Below are 20,998 nucleotides of genomic sequence, written 5' to 3' on the forward strand. Positions count from 1 at the left end.
AATAAAATATTTTTTTATTTTTTAATAAAACAATAATTTTTAAGAACAGTTTATTAAAAAATGTTATTTGGATAATTATTATTTAAATTAAATTTTGTAGACATTTTTTTATATTTTATAAATTTATATAATAAGTAATATATTTTATTTTAGATAATAATATATATTTATTTAAAAATATTATTTTTTAAAATAAATATTAGATTTATTATTATTTTTTTGTTTCTTTTATATAAAAAATCATATTATTAAATTAATAATAGTTTACTTTTATTTAATATAATTGTTTTGTAAATATTTTAAAATATATATTTTTTATAAATATTATAATAAATATATATATATATATATATATATATATTCCAAAATTAGTTTTTACTTTTTTAATAAATATTATTTATAATAAATAATAAAATATATTATAAAATTTCTTTTTAATTTTATTTTATATAATAATATATATTTATTTTAAAATATTGTTTTTTTAAATAATTCCTAATTTTATTATTGGTTTTTTTGTTTATTTTATATAAAATAATAATCAAATTAATAATAGTTTACTTTTATTTAATATAATTGTTTTGTAAATATTTTAAAATATATTATTTTATAAATATTATAATAAATATATATATATATATATATATTCCAAAATTAGTTTTTACTTTTTTAATAAATATTATTAATAATAAATAATAAAATATATTGTAACATTTATTATTAATTTTATTTTATATAATAATATATATTTATTTAAAAAATATTGTTTTTTTTAAATAAATTCAAATTTTATTATTTGTTTTTTGTTTATTTTATATAAAATAAGAATCAAATTAATAATAATTTTCTTTTATTTAATATAATTTTTTTTGTAAATATCTTAAAATATATTTTTTTATAAATATTATAATAAATATATATATATTCCAAAATTAGTTTTTACTTTTTTAATAAATATTATTAATAATAAATAATAAAATATATTGTAACATTTCTTATTAATTTTAGTTTATTTAAGGTTCTAATTTATATAACAATGTTTTTAAATTAAGTTTTTTAATGTAAAAATATAAATAAAAAAATTATTAAATATATATATATATATATATATATATATATATATATATCATAAGATAAATAATATATCTAAAATTTGAATGAACTTTTATAATATAAGAATAATATTAATTTAATATATATATATATATATATATAATTATAAAAAAGTTATTTTAACAATATTCTTTTATTATAAACAATTATTTATAAAAAAAAAATTATTTATTTATATATATTGTTTAAATATAAAAAACGGAAATAATATATTTTTTTACATAAATTAATTTATTTAAAATATATTATAGTATATATAAAAAATAAAATTTATTTATTTATTTAGTTTTAATAAAATTACTAGTTTACTTTTATTTAATATAATTATGTTTGGTGAACTTTGTAAATATATTTTATAATTATTATATATATTCAAAATTACTTTTTTACATTATTATAAATAAATATTATCAAACATATAATACTTTCTTATGTTTATTTATTTGTATATTATATTTAAAAAATTAAGAAAAAAATTGTATATCTTTTTTAAGTAATTTCCATTTTTATTATTAATTTATTTTATTAATCTTGTAATATTTTTTAAAACAAATATAGAAAAGAAGTTAATATATTTTTATTCAATATAATATTCTAATATATATTTATAAATTTAATTATAATGTATATTTATAAATTTAATTATAATATATATTTATAAAATTGTTTTAATAATTAAAAATATGATAATATTTATATATAGATAAAAATCCCAATTTATTTATTAATTTTTAATAAAAATATTTTTTAAATCATCAATATAAATGAATTTATTTATTATATAGGTATATATTTATATAAAAAATTAGGATTTTTTAGATTTAATTATATTGGGTATTTTTTAGTTTTAACTTTATTATTAATCTATTAATAAAATTTTATATTGTGGTAAAGATTTAATAATAATGATAGATTTTAATCATAAGAATTGAATTATTGGTAGTTTATATCATATTTTTATCCTGTTTAGGTTAGCATCACAAATTTTAAGATTTAATGCTTAGATATTGAGTTATAGAGGCAATGTACTTAACAAAGTTATTGTGTTTGGACATAAATTAATGCATTACATCTATAACAACTACTCAATCATGTCACATGATATATATCAATCAATGTACAATTAAATCAACTAAAAACGAAACAAACAATAAAACCCGATTTAGAAATTATTTGTCTAAATTTTAAAATTATGGATTTCATTTCTAGTTGATTGTAATCGTTTCAATAAATTGAGAATAAAACTATAAAGTATAGAGAACTAATCTACAATATTAATTGAAAGAAAAAAAGAAAATAATACCCATAAATTCAGAACATTTTTACCCAAATCTAAATTATACAAGATTGAAGTAACAATTACATGAATGAAAACTTACCATTTATTTAGAATGCTATATTAACTCCCTATAAGGGAACTGGAAGCAACTAACTCAACTGAAAAGTGCTAAAACAAAAATTCTTAAAATCTCGAAATTCAACTTACTTTACTTTCGTTTTTAGTTGAAATAAGAGTAATGACTATAAGATGGTGTAGCTTATTTTAAATAATAATTTTAATTTTTAAAATAAATAAATGCTTGCATGTTTCATATGAATGCTTACTCGGGCTCTAGTTCAAAATGAAATAAAAAAATGTCAATTTGTCATAATATCATATAAATGAAAGTGAGTCTTTGCTGGACCACTTTGAAACAGGTTTTTTTCATTCTACCATCAACAACATTATGTACATAGTTAATGTCGAGTAGGTCCATTGCTTTTTATTTAAAGCTTTCATACACTAATTAAACATCAAATATTATTATTGATAGTTGTTTCATTTAAAACTACCAATAATTTAAATGTTGACATCAACATGTTAATGACTTAATGTTATGGATAGAGAAAATTTGATATAAGTCATGTTATTATTTGACATGAATTAATAAAAAATGAATTCAACATATATACAATAAACTTCAAAGTAACAAATGGACAATAACATACATCAATCATTGAAAACATTAAATTTTTTACTAATAACTTATAATAATTAGAGATAAATTAATTATAAAATTACTTCATTAAATTATGTATATATCATTATACATATACTGTTACTTTTAATGCTCAATGAGACTAACCTAACTTGGTTAATCATGTTGGACTTGCCACTTAATGACTAATTAATGACCCTAGTCCGTGAACACTGCAAATGTTACCATTTGTTTGTTTAAATTGTACTTTATTAAATATAATAAACTTAGTAGAATTTACAAAAATACATTCTATAAAAAAGGAAGAATGCATTGAATTATCTATATATGGAGTTTTTTAACTAAACTTTTAAAAAGTTTAGGTAGTTCTATATATATGAATCTCCAAATTTAGAGAGAAATTAGTAAAGATGGTCAAATGAGAGCTTACAACCTAACTTATGCTTTTGTAATGGTCAAGATTAACCTTTAGAGAAATTTCATTATTAAGGGTGGTATTAACCATTTGTCTCTTAAGAATGACTCATTATCTCGTAATAGACCGATTTATAATGTCTAAATTTTGCTTTAATTATTTCTTAAATGTTACACACACTTATTTGTTTCTGGATCTATTAAATATATTAAAATTATAAATTGATAAGAGTTATATATAAACTTAATTATTTAGTATGTTCTCGAAATTAAACCTTTGTTCTAGTAGATTGTTTTTTTAAAAGTTTAGGGTGCCCGATGGAGGGTCCTAGCTAGACGACTGTCTAGCTGACCTTACCCAAACTTGGCGCAAAACATGCTCCACAAACATAGCAACCCAATCAAATATGCTTGAAGTTATAGTTAACCTCATTTCAGAAATAACATTATTAATTGTTATAATTCTCCTCTCCCTTGAGTATGTCAAAGGCTATTATATTGTCATTATCATTCAATCACATTCATGTAATATAATCAAGTCTTTTGTTGAATTGTTTTTAGATATTTATTACTTATGGGCAAGGGTCTTAACTATTTTATATTAAGATTTGTTTAATATCAAAAAAAAAAATATATATATATACGTGTTAAAAAAATTATAATTGAAAAACATATTTACAATGAAAAGAACTAGATAAAAAAAATACATAATGTATTTTAGTACATAGTCTAACGAAGATTTGTTTGATATATATATATTATGGGATTATTTGGAAATAATTTAATTATTTGAAACTGGATTATTTAAGATAAATAATTAAAATATTTTTTATAATTAATATTTTATAATGTTATAAAAAGTAACTGGAAATATTATAATATTTATGTAGTTATTTGAATAACTTGATAATAAAATAAAATATTATTATTTGAATTAAAGTAGTATTAAAATTGAATAATTAAAATGAAATAAATATTATATATATATATATATATATATAATATTGCAATGAGTTAATTGTATTGATTAAGAGTGTGATATGATGTTTAATCTACCTCTCTATTTATAATTATATTATTCTGCAAAAAGCTAAAAAAAATATATATATCAGTGGCAAGTGGCAGTTGGCCATATGAGATGTTGATATCATTATGAATTTTTGTTTTTATATTTTTGGACTTCATTGTAACATCTTGGAGATGGTACCGGGTTATTTTTTTAAAAAAAATTGTAAATTTAAAATTTTGTTGGATAAAAGAAAGAAAGAAAAAAAATTGAATTATGTAAATAAATTATTAAAATATATTTCTATCTAAAAGTAATTTTTTAATTATTCAATAATTAAAAAAATATATAAATTATTATTTGAAGTTCGAATTTAAGTCCGTTCGAATTTTAAATTGTATCACATGAAGCTACAACTATAACAATTTTAGTTATTTAAAATTTTTAAATAACAAATAAATACCTGTATTTTTATTTTAACACAATATTTTCATCTTCTTAACTAATTTACACTATGTAAAACTAAAATAACACTTCCATCTATTTGGATTTTTCAATTATTTTTCTATATTATAATATTTTTAATGAATTAAAATCGTATTCGACAACTTTGAACGTGTATATCTTGAAAAATACGAAATTTAAAATATAAATACGTTCAAAATGATATATCATATAAAAAGTTATGAATTTTTTTTTGAAAAAATATATCTCTTTTGAAATTTCTAAATTTGTCTTATATTACATATTTTTTTAGTCAGTGAACATCTTTAACAAAGTAAAATGTATAAATTCCGAAAATAATATTTAATTTTTTAAAAATACTACTAAAATAGGATTTTTTTTTTCATTTGAGAAAACCTTAATTGCCTTCTTTTATAAAAAGACGTGAAGTTCGATTCTCAAACAATTATATATATATATATATATATATATATATATATATATATATATATATATATATATATATATATATAAATGTATAAATTCCGAAAATAATATTTAATTTTTTAAAAATACTACTAAAATAGGATTTTTTTTTTTTCATTTGAAAAAAACCTTAATTGCCTTCTTTTATAAAAAGACGTGAAGTTCGATTCTCAAACAATTAAATATATATATATATATATGTTAAAAGTTATTTTTTCAATAATCAAATAACCTAGGATAAGAAAAGTTTTTGAATTTATGAGTGTACATCTTATTTTGAGTTACTTTAATTCAATTTATTGGTTAAATACGTATATACTTTGATAATATTCAGTTCTAATAATAATTAATTGTTCTATTTTTTATTTGTTCTAAATTAACAATAATGTATTTATTAAAAATATTAATTATATCATCTTATTAAGTATATCATAGATTAATTAAAATTATAATATATCAACTAACTAACTAACTATATATATATTATATATATATATATATTATATATATATATATATATATATATATATATATATATATATATATATATATATATATATATATATATATATATAGTCATGCATGAAATGACATTGTAATTGAATACATAATTTTCAACTAAAATCAAACTTTTAATTATAATTTCTTATTACATGTCCCTTTCAATTATAGTTTTCTTGTCTTTTTAACTATATTAATCTATTAAAAATATCTATTTAAATAGAATCAAGACTCCTATAGATTGTGTTAACCACTAAAAAAATAAACCCAAATAAAAAATTATTTCATATATTATCATTCATTATGTATGCAATTAAGTTCTTAAAAGAATGTCACTTTGAGTTAATTAGTAATTTTTGCTTTATTTTATAAATTTTAAATATAATAAAACTCAACCAATTAAAAGCGATTGAATTGTGAAAATGGGGCTAATTGTTGAACAATTGAAATTTTGGATCTCTTTTTTGTAACTTTACGATTTGTGACCTCTCATCGTTAAAGTTATATACAACGAGATTTTGTATTAACTATTTTAAACGCCATTAACTTATTATATACGTGACATTTATAAATAAATAAATAAAAGGATAATGTTACTAATTTAACTACAAAATTTCAACAAACTAAATATTTTATCTATTGAATTTGAAGTCACAAATTAAGAGATTTGAAAGAAAAAATCTAAATTCTCACTTGATTTCAATGAGATAATTCACATTTAACAATTGGATTAAAAAACATTAAAACCCTCCAAATAAACTAGATTAAACAAGTACTAAGTCCACAAGGTTAAATCTTTACAAATTTGTGAGTTCCAATATTCATCACCCTTTAAAAAAAATATTAAAACTTTGATAGTTGAAAAAAAGAACAAATATAGAATGAAAACGGCTTTATTCTTCAATACAGAGTATGCTATATTGGTTCGTACGGTCCTCTACAATGGCTTCCATCAATACCGCTGCAATTGACATGTGTTAATACGCCATTTGCTCTCATTTTTTCTATGGAAAAGATATTATTAGCCTGCTGCCATCCTTCATAATCCCCATATAACAGAATCTCCTCCAGTCTCCCTTTTTCAACGTTCTTCATTTCCATTTCTTCTCAGGGGGGAAATGACGGACACTACAGATGAAATCGCAGGGGAAATTTCATTCCAAGGATTTGAAGATGACTGTAGGTTATTGGGTAGTTTGCTAAAAGATGTCTTACAAAGAGAAGTTGGGTCTAAGTTCATGGGAAAGCTTGAAAGGATTCGAGTTCTTTCTCAGGTTTGTTTTTACCCTTTTCTTTTCGTTTTCTAATGGGTTTGATTTGATTTGATTTGATTTGATATTGGTGTTTGGTTTAGGGAGCTTGTAATGTTAGGCTAGCGGGTATAGAAGATACAGCTCAACTTCTTGAGAAACAACTTGCTTCAGAAATGTCTACAATGACACTAGATGAAGTTCTTACACTTTCTCGAGCTTTCAGTCATTATCTTAATCTAATGGGTATTGCTGAGACCCATCACAGGTCTGTAATTCTGTAATTCTGTGATCTGTATTCATTACCCAATTGCTCAAATTTAGTTATCTTGATGTTTAGGCTTAGAAAAACAAGGGGGGTTGCGCATCTATCGAAATCTTGTGATGATATATTTAATCAGCTTATACAAGGTGGAGTTTCACAAGAAAAGCTCTACAATACTGTCTGCAATCAGGTTTGTTTCTCTTCAAAATGTTCGATCTAAATTTATACATTTTGATTGATCTCTTCTTGTTCATGTCTTCAAATAGGAGGTTGAAATTGTTCTAACTGCACACCCCACTCAAATCAACAGGCGTACATTACAGTACAAACACATCAGACTCGCGGTTTGTGTGAAGAAGAAATCTTGTATATTCTTCATTTTGAAGTGTTTTCTGAATTGGGTTCTTTTTTGTTTCAGCATCTTTTGGATTATAATGACAGACCTGATCTGACTTTTGAGGATCGAGATATGTTGATTGAAGACCTGGTAACTACTTACTTGTTTAGGAAATAATTCAATCTAAAGTGTTTAATTTGGTCATTTCAAAATTTTGCAGGTGAGGGAGATCACTTCAATATGGCAAACTGATGAATTGAGACGTCATAAACCTACACCTGTTGATGAAGCTAGAGCTGGTTTACATATTGTAGAACAATCCCTTTGGAAAGCAGTGCCTCTTTATTTACGTCGCGTCAGCAATGCACTTAAGAAGGTTTTTTGAAACATTTTGTTTTGTTTAAGGTTCATTTTTGTGTGTTTATTCTTGCATTTTTCGAAAACAGCATACTGGAAAACCATTACCATTGACATGCACACCAATCAAATTTGGAGCTTGGATGGGAGGTGACAGAGATGGAAATCCAAATGTTACTGCAAAGGTGAAATTTCTTATACTATTTTTCAAAACAATTAAATGAAACTAACAAATGATCTTGTTTGTTCTTAGGTAACCAAGGATGTTTCGCTATTATCTAGATGGATGGCTATTGATCTCTATATTCGAGAGGTCGATCATCTAAGATTTGAACTCTCGATGGATAGATGCAACGATAGGTTGTCAAGATTAGCCCAGGAAATTTCAGAAAAAGGTTTCAATTTTCATTTCTCATCTGTTTGAAAGATTGTAATAATTTTGTTGGTTTTGTGTATAATATCAGTTGCCCGTTCTTCCAGAAACTGCAGCCGCAAGTGATGATCGACACGAGAGATGGAGCCAAACGAAGCCTGGTCTTCCAACTTATCTTCCACCTAATGCTGCCATGCCTCCTTGCACAGGTTAACAATTTCATTCAGCTTGATCATTAGTTGGCTTTTCATGTCTTAAACTTAAATTGTTTTCTTGTATGAATTAGAGTTCAAGAACGAGGCATCAACTTATCCCAGGCTAGAAGTTCCTGGAACTGAATACAAGCCACATGGAATTGCGGTGAAGAAGCTCTGTTTTAATTGAAATTCATATAAATTGAAAATTGTTATCTTTCTTACTTGTTCCTTTTTCATGTTTGAATGAATTTAAGACGGACGGAAGGAGATCTCAAAAACCAGAGGCTATCCAGGAAACAAGTAAAATTGGTCGGAATAAATCTACAGATCAGTTGAATCCAAACAACGCACTTCCACCTGCATCACCCAGTGTAAAATCCAACGCTGCATCTGCTGCAGCTTCTGCGTCTTTCAATTCAACTCAACTCCAATCACAGAGGAAAGTATTTGCTGAATCTCAGATGGGTAGGACAAGTTTCCAGAAGCTTCTAGAGCCAAGCGTAGCTCTACGTCCCACATTGGTTCCTTATAGAGTTGTTCTTGGGAACATTAAAGAAACTGTAATAACTTCTTGTTTTAGATTCATTACAGAAGGAAGAGAAGTAAATTCTTGTTTTTTCCTTTTGCAGTTGATGAAAACCAGGAAGCGGTTGGAACTTCTTCTGGAGGATCTTCCTTGTGAGCAAGATTCATGGGATTACTATGAATCACCTGACCAATTTCTAGAACCACTTCTTTTATGCTATGAATCTCTGGTAAGTAAAATGAATTAACAATGAGAATTTGATGTTTAGCGACACTATTTATCGTAGTTAAAAGATGAAAAGCAAAATACCCATTCAAACAAACTGTAACCTTTTGTGTAGCAATCATGTGGATCTGGTGCTCTAGCTGATGGAAGGCTTGCTGATCTTATTCGACGAGTATGCACATTTGGAATGAATCTAATGAAGCTTGATCTGCGTCAGGTGTGTTTGCGTTTGATCTTTTGTTGAATGAATGTGTGAACTGATCTGGTTAGTTTATTGGTAGTAGGAATCAGGAAGACATGCAGAAACGATTGATTCAATTACAACATATCTGGATATGGGTGTGTATAGTGAATGGGATGAAGATAAAAAGTTGGATTTTTTGACAAGAGAACTAAAGAGCAAGCGCCCTCTTGTTCCTCCCACCATTGAGGTGTCAAATTGGTTCTTCATCAGAAACATATTCTAATTTAAAACAGATTTTTTTCTAATCTATTATGAGTTAATATAGGTTCCTCCAGACGTTAAAGAAGTTCTTGATACGTTTCGAGTCGCTGCTGAGCTAGGAAGCGATTCGTTAGGAGCATACGTGATTTCCATGGCCTCAAATGTATGTAAATTGTAAACTTTCCTATTCATTCGAAAATTTCTTTTATTGTAATGTTGTTTTCTTAAAAAATTCACAGGCGAGCGATGTTCTTGCTGTAGAGCTTTTGCAGAAAGATGCTCGTCTTACGGTTTCAGGGGAGCTAAGCAAGCCATGCCCGGGTGGCACGTAAGAAAGTTGACACTAAATTGAACATGAACCTATAAATTAAAAAATGTAGCTAAAGATATCATTTCTAATGACAATGTGATTAGATTACGGGTGGTTCCATTGTTTGAAACGGTGAAAGACTTACAGGCAGCTGGTCCGGCTATTCGAAAATTGTTGTCGATTGAATGGTACCGAGATCACGTCATTAAAAACCACAATGCACATCAAGAGGTAGTCTTATCAGTTATCAACCATAGGAAATACTAAACTTTTGTTAAGACTTGATGTTTTTTTGTTTGTTAAAAGGTGATGGTTGGATATTCTGATTCTGGGAAAGATGCTGGTCGGTTTACTGCTGCATGGGAACTTTACAAAGCTCAGGAAGATGTCGTAGCGGCTTGCAATGAGTTTGGAATCAAGGTTACTCTGTTTCATGGTCGAGGCGGGAGTATAGGCCGAGGTGGAGGACCCACATATCTCGCCATTCAATCACAGCCTCCCGGTTCTGTAATGGTAAAGTTTCGAATCCCTACTGCATTTCTAGAAAAAAAAAAGAACCCGAAGAATTCTCTTTTAACCGATACAAAATTACATGCAGGGAACATTACGGTCAACCGAACAAGGAGAAATGGTGCAAGCGAAATTCGGGCTACCTCAAACCGCGGTTCGTCAACTAGAAATCTACACAACCGCGGTCCTTTTAGCTACTCTCCGCCCTCCCCAGCAGCCACGAGAGGCAAAATGGAGAACTATAATGGACGATATCTCAAAAGTAAGCTGCCAGAGCTATCGTAGCGTAGTCTACGAGAATCCCGAGTTCATCACCTATTTCAACGAAGCCACTCCACAAGCTGAGCTTGGATTCCTAAACATTGGTTCCCGCCCAACTAGAAGGAAGAGCTCTGGAGGAATAGGTAGTCTACGCGCCATCCCATGGGTGTTCGCGTGGACTCAAACTAGATTCGTTCTTCCTGCATGGCTCGGAGTTGGAGCAGGGCTGAAAAGTGTTTGCGATAAGGGAAACACCGAAGAACTAAAGGCAATGTATAAAGAGTGGCCTTTCTTTCAATGTACAGTTGATCTAATCGAAATGATATTAGGGAAAGCTGACCCGAATATAGCTAAGCATTACGACGAAGTCTTGGTTTCAGAGAGTAGGCGAAAAATCGGTGATGATTTGAGGAATGAGCTTTTATCGACTCAAAAAACGGTTCTGGCTATAACGGGTCATGAGAAGCTTCTTAAGAACAATAAAAGCTTGCGAAGGCTGATTGAGAGTCGGCTTCCTTATTTGAACCCGATAAATATGTTGCAAGTTGAAATATTGAGAAGGTTAAGACGCGACGAGGATAATGTGAAGCTGAGGGATACTCTATTGATTTCGATTAATGGGATTGCTGCTGGAATGAGGAATACTGGTTGAGAAAACAAAGATAGTTCATAAACTAAACTTTTTAGTATATATATGGTTATGTGTTTGTATAATAATGATTTGAGTTTTGTTTGGTAGCTGCAATTGATAATGAAAGTTGCTTAAACTTAGCTGAAATGAAGAATGGTTGTCTAATTGTCATGTGTTCATGACAATAGATATATGTATCTTCTTATTATCTAGCTAGCTAGTTAATTGTCAAATATTCCTCATTGATTAATGTTTTTGTTTCACTATATGATGATCTTATTGATAGTATTACATGTTACATGAAAAGATATTAAAATTTGAGACCATTTAGAATTACGAAAAGTTGCACTTTTGATATAAGTTCTCTCGTAAATTCAATTATCGTGAAACATTTCATTTAGAAAGAATTTCTCGTAAAATAGTCCAATTAAACATTTGTCATATCCTTACAACTCTCATTTAAGTCTCAAAATCAATAATATTACTCTAATTACCTTCTCTTATCTTATGATAATGGGATGGATCAATCAACATGACATATAAACATACATCTAGATGAATATATTCTTTTGGAATAAGCATCTATGAAAAAGAAATTACTAATGGAGTTGCAGTTCAATTATTCGTTAAATGGATGGATTGACAGTTTCTTTTGTCATATGGTCCAACAAATGATTCTAATATTCCTCTTAATCATGCCTATAAATCAAGCCATTAATATGTTCATAGTTCCTTAATACCACCACAAGTTCTAAACATTTTCATCCTTTTCTTAGTTCAAAGAATTATATACTCTTAGTTTGATGGCCTCAATGAAGGCGGAGAAACCCCTCGGCTCCAAACCTTCCGCCACTGCCTCGGTCAAAAAGGAGCTTTCCAAGGCTCCCGGAGCCAAGAAGATCGAGCAAAAGCTTCAAGAGCTCAAAAAGAAGGTTTAACTATATATATGTTCATTATTCTATTAACATGTGTTTTTAAAGGAAAAAACTTTTTAGTTAACATTTCATAATAACGGTTTGAGTTTTATTTTTCAAATTATTCTCGACAGGTATCGGGTACAACTACAAGGTCAGCAGCTGCAAAGAAGAAATGAAAGATTGTATTTTGAATTTTATTTTATTAGTGCCATGATATATGCTTGTTGTGTGTGGCCTCTAGGTCTAATCTCTATGCATGTGTGCAAACCCTTCTAGGGTTTAATTTCCTGTTGAAATAAAAAGTGTTTTCCAAACTTCTATAGTGGCAAATATTGAATATTTTCAAATTGACATGTTTTTATCACATTCTCACGCATAAAATGATGGTTAAAAATTAAGCTTGGGAAATGAAAAAAATATATAATGAATTTATTTTTTTTAAATGAATCATTTAATAATAAAAAACGTTTAAGTACAACGACAAAACAAATAACATAAAAAATAAATTAAACTCATAAATACAATTAATTGGCTCGAGAGCAATAAATCTCTACACAAATCTACGAGTTTTTCGAATCTAATGATCTCCGACATCGATATAATAATAACATTATGAATAACTAGCATTTAGCCCGTGCATTTGCACGACTAAAATTATAAAAACCGTGAAAAAAAATTACGGATAACATTTTTTATTTTATTTTTAACCGTTTTAAGTTTATGGGTGAGTCAACCCACAATCCAACACAAGTATTCATTTACTCAACATCATTATATATTAGTTAGTTAAAAAGTTGAACTTATATTAATATTAAAACGTCCCGCGTTTATCAAATTTGGTGTTAAATTTTAAAATATAAAGTCTTTGTAGCCTAGTTGGTTAAAGAGTTGTATTTGTTTTGTTAGGTTGCAAGTTCGAAACATACCTCTAGCATTTTTAATTTTATTTTTAACCGTTTTAAATTTAAAAACGGGTCAACCCACAATCCGACCCAAGTATCCAAATTAACCACAGCTCTCGACCCGGCAATCCGGACACTTTAAAAATTAAGCATCATTATATATATATATAGATTAGTTAGTTAAAAAGTTGAACTTATATTAATATTAAAATGTCCCGCGTTTATCAAATTTGGTGTTGAATTTAAAATATAAAGTCTTTGTAGCCTCTTGTACTTGTTTTGTTAGGTTGCAAGTTCGAAACATACCTCTAGCATTTTTAATTTTATTTTTAACCGTTTTAAATTTAAAAACGGGTCAACCCACAATCCGACTCAAGTATCCAAATTAACCACAGCTCTCGACCCGGCAATCCGGACACTTTAAAAATTAAGCATCATTATATATATATAGATTAGTTAGTTAAAAAGTTGAACTAATATTCATATTAAAACGTCCCGCGTTTATCAAATATGGTGTTGAATTTAAAATATAAAGTCTTTGTAGCCTAGTTGGTTAAAGAGTTGTACTTGTTTTGTTAGGTTGCAAGTTCGAAACATACCTCTAGCATTTTTAATTTTATTTTTAACCGTTTTAAATTTAAAAACGGGTCAACCCACAATCCGACCCAAGTATCCAAATTAACCACAGCTCTCGACCCGGCAATCCGGACACTTTAAAAATTAAGCATCATTATATATATATAGATTAGTTAGTTAAAAAGTTGAACTTATATTCATATTAAAACGTCCCACGTTTATCAAATATGGTGTTGAATTTAAAATATAATGTCTTTGTAGCCTAGTTGGTTAAAGTGTTGTACTTGTTTTGTTAGGTTGCAAGTTTGAAACATACCTCTAGCATTTTTAATTTTATTTTTAACCGTTTTAAATTTAAAAACGGGTCAACCCACAATCCGACCCAAGTATCCAAATTAACCACAGCTCTCGACCCGGCAATCCGGACACTTTAAAAATTAAGCATCATTATATATATATAGATTAGTTAGTTAAAAAGTTGAACTTATATTAATATTAAAACGTCCCGCGTTTATCAAATTTGGTGTTGAATTTAAAATATAAAGTCTTTGTAGCCTCTTGTACTTGTTTTGTTAGGTTGCAAGTTCGAAACATACCTCTAGCATTTTTAATTTTATTTTTAACCGTTTTAAATTTAAAAACGGGTCAACCCACAATCCGACTCAAGTATCCAAATTAACCACAGCTCTCGACCCGGCAATTCGGACACTTTAAAAATTAAGCATCATTATATATATATAGATTTTAACGGTTTACTCTAGTTATTAAATGTTCTCCAATATCTTTTGGAACAAAAAAAAAATACAATGACACGTCTTTTTAGTCGTCATGATTAATGTCTATCAACCGCCACCGATTGTCTCCGGCATAACTCATTAGATTATGTTCAAATTTCACAAAAAAGACTATTAACTAAAGAGATTCGTTGATGATCAATATTCAACAATGACGAAAACCATTACGAAACGATCACTATGGATTCCGTAGGAAAATTATTAGCGACGGAAAATTCTCATAAACAAATTTTTGTTTAAACATCGCTAATGTTTTCACTGACGTTACTTATCTGTCGTTGAATATTTAGCGACTGTCTATGTCCTTGTAAGAATATAGAAAGAGATTTTATTGAATTTCTCATAATTATATGATGCACGTCTCTTATATAAATTAAACTTATAAAAAACTAATATAATATCAATATTATATCTATCTTTATATTATATTTTTAATATATTATATTGATTATATTTATTAGTCCTCATACTTTTCAAGTTTCAAGGAGTCGTTCTTTTTCTTTAATTTGTCATGAGTTGATCTACCACTACATCAATTGTGTGACTTACCATGAATCAAGAATATCCTACTAAATTTGATTAAGTTTGTTTTAAAATTGTCAAAATGAACCTATAGCATAAAAGTTTTCACAAAAAAAAACGTTCCTATTTAAATAAAGATATGATAGTTGATGATAATATTTAGGAAAATCTCGAATAGGTTCAAAATGATGACAGAATGAAAGCTTGAAACTGTATATATATAATATATATATATATATCAGAACCTTATTGGAATTGTATACAATCTATTAACAAATAAATCAATCATCCTCTAATTAATAAAGAAGAAGGATAAGAAGATATCTTATCCGATGGTTATAATGAAAGCAGCAATTGCAACTGCAACCTTCACCCATATCCTGAATTTATCACCCTGTTCTTGAAATGAACTCCCTCCATTCTAAAACCCATAGAAAGAATGATTGTCAGTGATCAATTGTGATTATATTCTTTTAGCATGGTTTAGTAAAGCAATTTAAATGTAAAATGATTGAGAGAAAGTATATACCAAATTCGAAGATGGTGAAGGTGCCGGTGTGTCGTCATCGGAGACCGTAATCGCCGGAGGTGCCGGAGGACTTGGAGGTGTGGGTGCCGGTGCTGGAGCATGATGTCTCCGGTGCTTATGCTTCCTCTTCCTCTTGTGTTTCCCGGGAGCTGGAGCTGGAACCGGAGGAAGGAGGAATGGTGTCGGAGCTGGAGTTGAGATTGGTGGCAATGGGACGGGAGCAGGGGATTCTTGTGTTGGCGGGAGAGCCGGAGGGAGGACCGGAGGTGGTGGAGAGATTATGGGTGATGGTGGTAATGTTGGTGGCGGAGTTTGAGGTGGAGGAGAAGGTGGTGAGGAAATTGGTGTTGAAGATGATGGTGATGATATCGGAATTGGAGTATTGCTAGCAATTTGTGGTGCGATTGAAGGCGGATTTGGTGTTGGTAAGGCGGAAGGGGTGGTGGCCGGAGGTGTGTTTGGTGTTGGTAAGGTGGAAGGGGCGGCGGCCGGAGGTTGAGCAAGGGAGAGGCTGAGGTAGGTGAGAAAGCATAGCCATAAGAAGGGAGAATAAGCCATTGTAATTGGGATTTGATTGAGGGAAATTGTGGTTTTATATAGTGTTGGTGAATTTTAATTAAAATGTAGTTCTCAAATGGGATTTGGTTTTTAATCTTATGGGGTAGGTGTAGTTTTCCTTAGTTTTCATTTGGATTGTTTAGGATTTGAGTTAAGTTTAGTTTAGTATAGTGAAAGCAATGTTTTTTTTTCAGTCATATGTTGCTTTCATTTGTTACCTATTATCATGACTGTAGACCATAATATTTGGTCAATTGTTCACATCATTTAGATTGAGAGATTTGGGCTGAAATTGGTTGAATTTTGAAGTACATTTTAAAGTTCTTGAGGTTTATGAACCAATAATAAGATACAATACATTTGTGATTAATAAATTGTTTTGCGTCAATTTATCTCAGAGCCGTCTCGTTTATTTTTGGGGCCGGGTGATCTAGTTTGGGACCTAAATTTTGAATTCAAAAATAATATTTAATAAGAAAAAAATATGATTCGAGAAGATTTCAAAGATCTAATTAAACTTTTGAATCACTATTGAGAGAAGGATTTTAAAGAGAGAGAGTCGAATAGAAAGAAACATAACATTTTTTTTAGCCTTTCTAATTTTGGGGTCTGGCCGGTGGCCCATCTCTAATAGCCTGCCCTGCAATTGGTGTTAAAATTCAAATATAAACTAGAAAAATTACACAAATTAGTCACAAAATTAGTTAATCCACAGATAAAATAAAAAATAAGTAATATAGGTGTTCTGATTTCTTATGAAATTGTAAACTTAATCTTTGAAAAGATGCTGGTTACTAGTTGACCATGAAATGATTAAATCTTTGAAATTATTATTTTTTTTTTTTGTAATGTTTATCACCTTCATGTTTTTTTTCTTGCATTATGGTTCCTCAAATATTAACATTATGTACGGTAAGAAAATAGATTACTACTTTCAAATATTAAGTTAGTTGTGCATGTTTATGTACCTCCAAATCGAAAGAAACAATTTTTATTCGTTCGCATTAACCTCAAATCATTTGTTTATTATATTATTCTTGTTTATGAGAATATATTGCGTGTAAGCCATAAAATTAACGTATCAACCAAAAACAAAAATCATTCGAAAAAATGAAAAGTGTATGTGTATCACTTACAACACTCATAACTTAGTGATATCATCAACCCAATTAACTGTCCAAATATTTTGTATGAGAAAATTTGTAACTCTTTTGTTCATATAAAAAAAAAAGAAATAATGTTTCTCTTCTCTAGCTTAGTCTCCATTAAAAATATAGATTCTACATTGGAATTGAAATAATTATTTAATTTCTATAAGAAATGGGCCTAGGAGAGCCCAATCTTCAGGTTCGGCCTGGGCACAAAGACTACTCTCATTTAAAACATGCTAGACAATTATGAATAACCGACAATAATAAAATGTGAATTGAAGTAGATATATAAAGAACGAATCATAAAAAAGAATGACAAAATAAACTACTTTAAAAAAACTCATGCTTAGTTCGTGAAACCAAACAATTTATGTATGTCTGCCTAATACTTTTATATGAATTATATCATCTTTCTAATGTAAGAAAAGGGACAGTTGAGTCTATGTACCTAATTTTGTTTTTAATATTTATTAATTTCTTAAAGGAGACTAAAACAAATTTTCTGCAAACAAACATAAAACCTAGCTAGTGACCCAATGTTGATCAACTATCACAATGGACTTAATTAAATGGTTAGGCATAACTAATTATGATAATCCAAATTAACAAACTTTGACATTTGTAGACAAAGAAAACTTATAAAAAAATTAATGTAATATGATATAAATTAGAGTCTTTTAAATCTCAATGCAAAAATATTACAAAAAAATGAGATAAAAAACCAATGAAAACAACACGACACAAAAATGTTCATCGATGGACAATTACTTTAACGAGTAAGGTGATTCTCGATAAGATCAATGAATTTTTGACCGTCTCAACCGGTTTATCCAATGAAATATTTTTAATTTTTATAATAATAGAATTATGGAATAAACGCTTCATAAGACAATTAATATTCATTAAATATATATTCTATGATTTCTTTCAAGTCAAATGGTCCATCAAGATGAGTTAGTTAAGGTCCAACAGTTTAGACGAATCGAGCATATATGATCAAGGGAAACTGACAAGGGAAAATGGAAATGAGGCATTTGATCTTCAAATAAAGGTACAATCCTAAGCTTTAAGGAATTATAAACACTTATTAAAATAATATTCTGTAAATAATAAATGAAAACATTAATATTAAGATATTAATTGATCACTTAAACTAATTGTCAGTCAAGTTGGGAAACTTGTGAAGATTGATCAATCAATAAACCAGATGGTTACATAATATTCATATAAAGTGATAGAGATTGATCAGTAGAGTAATATTCACATGAGGTTATAAAATGTATATTGTTTGAGAGTCTGTCAATTTATATTTTTTTTTATGAAATGATAGTTTAAATAACTTTATATTATATTGTTTTTGTTTGAAATTAGAGTAGATTAAGTTGGACTAAACTTTTTTAAATGTAAGCCAACAAAATACAAACTATAAATAAATATGAGGAAAAGTAACCCAACCTCTATTATTGGGGAAGAAAAGTCATATATAAATAAGAGAAAACTCAAAATTCTGATATGTTAGCTAATAATAATGTGTTAGGTAGTATCTTTAGTTAGTTAAGTGAGAATCATTTACTTTTTTCACATATGAATTTAGTACTAAGAAGACTATCGATATCATAACATAAACTCGTAACCCTTATTTAAATCATAACGTTAACATTTATTAAAAATCAAACCCAAAATCTCTAATTTATTAGGTGTAACCTCAAAAAAAAAAAATATTAAACATTAAAAAAAATATTGCATGTGCTTTGCTAAGGTCTTTAAAAAAATATTTTCTTACAAATTTCTAATTTAAATGAACATAATGACAAGTAATATATACATATCTAATTTGTCCCAAAACTTGAATCTCATAAATTAAATATTTCATAAACAACCAAAAATATATTACTTGATTTAGATACTTATTTGGGCTATGATCAAAATGATGAATATAATATTCTCATTTAAATTAAATAAAGTTACATAAATAATAAATAATATTTAATGTAATATATATTTAATAATAGAAAATGGTGAATATAATATTCTTTAAATAGATGATACAACAACTATAATCAAACTTAATATATATTAAATCTCCACCATACATATTATAATCAACTTAAAATATTAAAAAAACAAAAAAAGTGCCACATGGATAAAACTATATTCCACTTAAAACACAATTATTTAACCACTAATCAAACCCTAAATTATTAGCCACCCTTAGAATAAACCAAATGAGTTGAAAGTCCAACACCTTTAAAACCATTAAAATTCGATCCAGAAGCCGACGAATAAGCCCCGATATTAGGGAACACCATCCAATCTCCGATCTCCATCTCCGGCAGCTCATAACCTTCCACCACCGTATCAAGTGCATCACAAGTCGGGCCAAAAACAGTCGACCCATATGTCATTGACCCGAACCCATTTACATTCTCCGGATCCGACTCAACCATAAATGCCTTCACCGTAATAACCGCATGATCATATTGTATACAATTAAACGACCCGTAAAGCCCGTCGTTTATATAATACTCTCTTAACTCCCCTCTCACACGTTTCCCAATAACATTCGCCGCCAATGTAAACGGGTGCTCCGCAAAGTACCGACCCGGTTCGGCAATTATTTCAAGATCCGGTTCGTCTTTGAAATAGGTTTGGATAGCAAAGTTCACAGCTTCGGCTGCTTCTATGAATTGTGAACCGGCTGTGAATCCGCCGCCAATGTTTAAAACCCGCATCCTTGGAAACCCTAGTTTTGTCGCCGTGTCGAATACGTCTCGAGCGGCTGAGATAGCCGAGTGGTACGATCGGCAGTCTGCGTCGCCGCTGCCTATATGAAACGAGACGCCGACCACGTCTAGCCCGGAGAGTTTGGCCGCTTTTAGAAGCGGCTCGACTTCGTTCGGTAGGGCGCCGTATTTCGCTCCCAACGGGCATCTAGCCGACCCGTAATCGTGTATGGGTTTGACCCGGATTAAGAGTTGACAGTTACCATCCGGGTAGTTCTTTTTGATCTTTTCAACCTCGTAAACGGAATCGAATGTGGTTCTTGTGACACCCGTTTTGGATGCATAGCGAATATGGGTATCGGGTTTACATGGGTTTGCGAATATGATCCGGTTTGGAGAGATTCCTAGAGAAAGGATGAGTTCGATCTCTTTTTGGCTAGCGCAGTCGAAGTTGGCGCCTAGGGTTTCCATGTGGGTGAGTAAAGAAAGGTTAGGGTTACATTTGACGGCGTAGAAAGGGCGGATGGTGGGGAGATTTTCTTTCCATATAGCCATGAGAGATGTAACCATGCCTAAATCGAGAACGAAAAAGGGTTCTTTAGTTTCCTTTGTATAAGGATCGGAAAGGATGATAGATTTGATGAAATCGTTAATCCCATTTTTAGAAATCTCTGTAGTTTTCTTTCCATTGTCCAT

General features: G+C 28.6%; 3 protein-coding genes and 1 long non-coding RNA gene across 4 annotated transcripts; 2 read left to right on the forward strand and 2 right to left on the reverse strand.

Moving 5' to 3' along the window:
• Window positions 1–6,872: 6,872 nt before the first annotated feature.
• On the forward strand, window positions 6,873–11,872 carry LOC124935876 (phosphoenolpyruvate carboxylase 4-like). The gene is made up of 19 exons (XM_047476308.1): window positions 6,873–7,217; window positions 7,298–7,461; window positions 7,534–7,648; window positions 7,725–7,802; window positions 7,877–7,945; window positions 8,016–8,171; window positions 8,242–8,337; window positions 8,406–8,547; window positions 8,633–8,734; window positions 8,812–8,885; window positions 8,977–9,282; window positions 9,352–9,477; window positions 9,589–9,690; window positions 9,758–9,904; window positions 9,983–10,081; window positions 10,158–10,246; window positions 10,333–10,459; window positions 10,535–10,741; window positions 10,827–11,872. Exons 1-19 carry the CDS (start codon window positions 7,062–7,064, stop codon window positions 11,649–11,651), a joined length of 3,180 nt encoding a protein of 1,059 aa, XP_047332264.1. The 5' UTR covers window positions 6,873–7,061; the 3' UTR covers window positions 11,652–11,872.
• Window positions 11,873–12,378: 506 nt separating this feature from the next.
• On the forward strand, window positions 12,379–12,873 carry LOC124937079. Its single transcript, XR_007099219.1, has 2 exons — window positions 12,379–12,562; window positions 12,679–12,873. It is a non-coding gene; the product is annotated as an uncharacterized LOC124937079 (long non-coding RNA).
• Window positions 12,874–15,530: 2,657 nt separating this feature from the next.
• On the reverse strand, window positions 15,531–16,471 carry LOC124936912 (lysine-rich arabinogalactan protein 19-like). The gene is made up of 2 exons (XM_047477443.1): window positions 15,871–16,471; window positions 15,531–15,762 (listed from the first exon to the last, which is right to left on the reverse strand). The coding sequence occupies exons 1-2, from the start codon at window positions 16,426–16,428 to the stop codon at window positions 15,667–15,669; spliced, it is 654 nt and encodes a 217-aa protein (XP_047333399.1). The 5' UTR covers window positions 16,429–16,471; the 3' UTR covers window positions 15,531–15,666.
• Window positions 16,472–19,681: 3,210 nt separating this feature from the next.
• LOC124935383 (ornithine decarboxylase-like) lies at window positions 19,682–20,998 on the reverse strand. Its single transcript, XM_047475820.1, has one exon. It carries the CDS (start codon window positions 20,996–20,998, stop codon window positions 19,781–19,783), a length of 1,218 nt encoding a protein of 405 aa, XP_047331776.1. The 3' UTR covers window positions 19,682–19,780.

Source organism: Impatiens glandulifera, chromosome 4 (genome assembly GCF_907164915.1).
Source record: "Impatiens glandulifera chromosome 4, dImpGla2.1, whole genome shotgun sequence".
NCBI classification, from domain to species: Eukaryota; Viridiplantae; Streptophyta; class Magnoliopsida; order Ericales; family Balsaminaceae; genus Impatiens; species Impatiens glandulifera.

Bases quoted from the DNA above. Each gene is read 5' to 3' on its own strand.
- LOC124935876 (XM_047476308.1), top strand. From the start codon at position 7,062: ATGACGGACACTACAGATGAAATCGCAGGGGAAATTTCATTCCAAGGA. The intron at 9,283-9,351 runs GTAATAACTTCT...TTCCTTTTGCAG, and splicing joins TTGGGAACATTAAAGAAACT to TTGATGAAAACCAGGAAGCG. The intron at 10,742-10,826 runs GTAAAGTTTCGA...AATTACATGCAG, and splicing joins AGCCTCCCGGTTCTGTAATG to GGAACATTACGGTCAACCGA.
- LOC124936912 (XM_047477443.1), bottom strand. From the start codon at position 16,428: ATGGCTTATTCTCCCTTCTTATGGCTATGCTTTCTCACCTACCTCAGC. The intron at 15,763-15,870 runs GTATATACTTTC...TATGGGTTTTAG, and splicing joins CTTCACCATCTTCGAATTTG to AATGGAGGGAGTTCATTTCA.
- LOC124935383 (XM_047475820.1), bottom strand. From the start codon at position 20,998: ATGGACAATGGAAAGAAAACTACAGAGATTTCTAAAAATGGGATTAAC.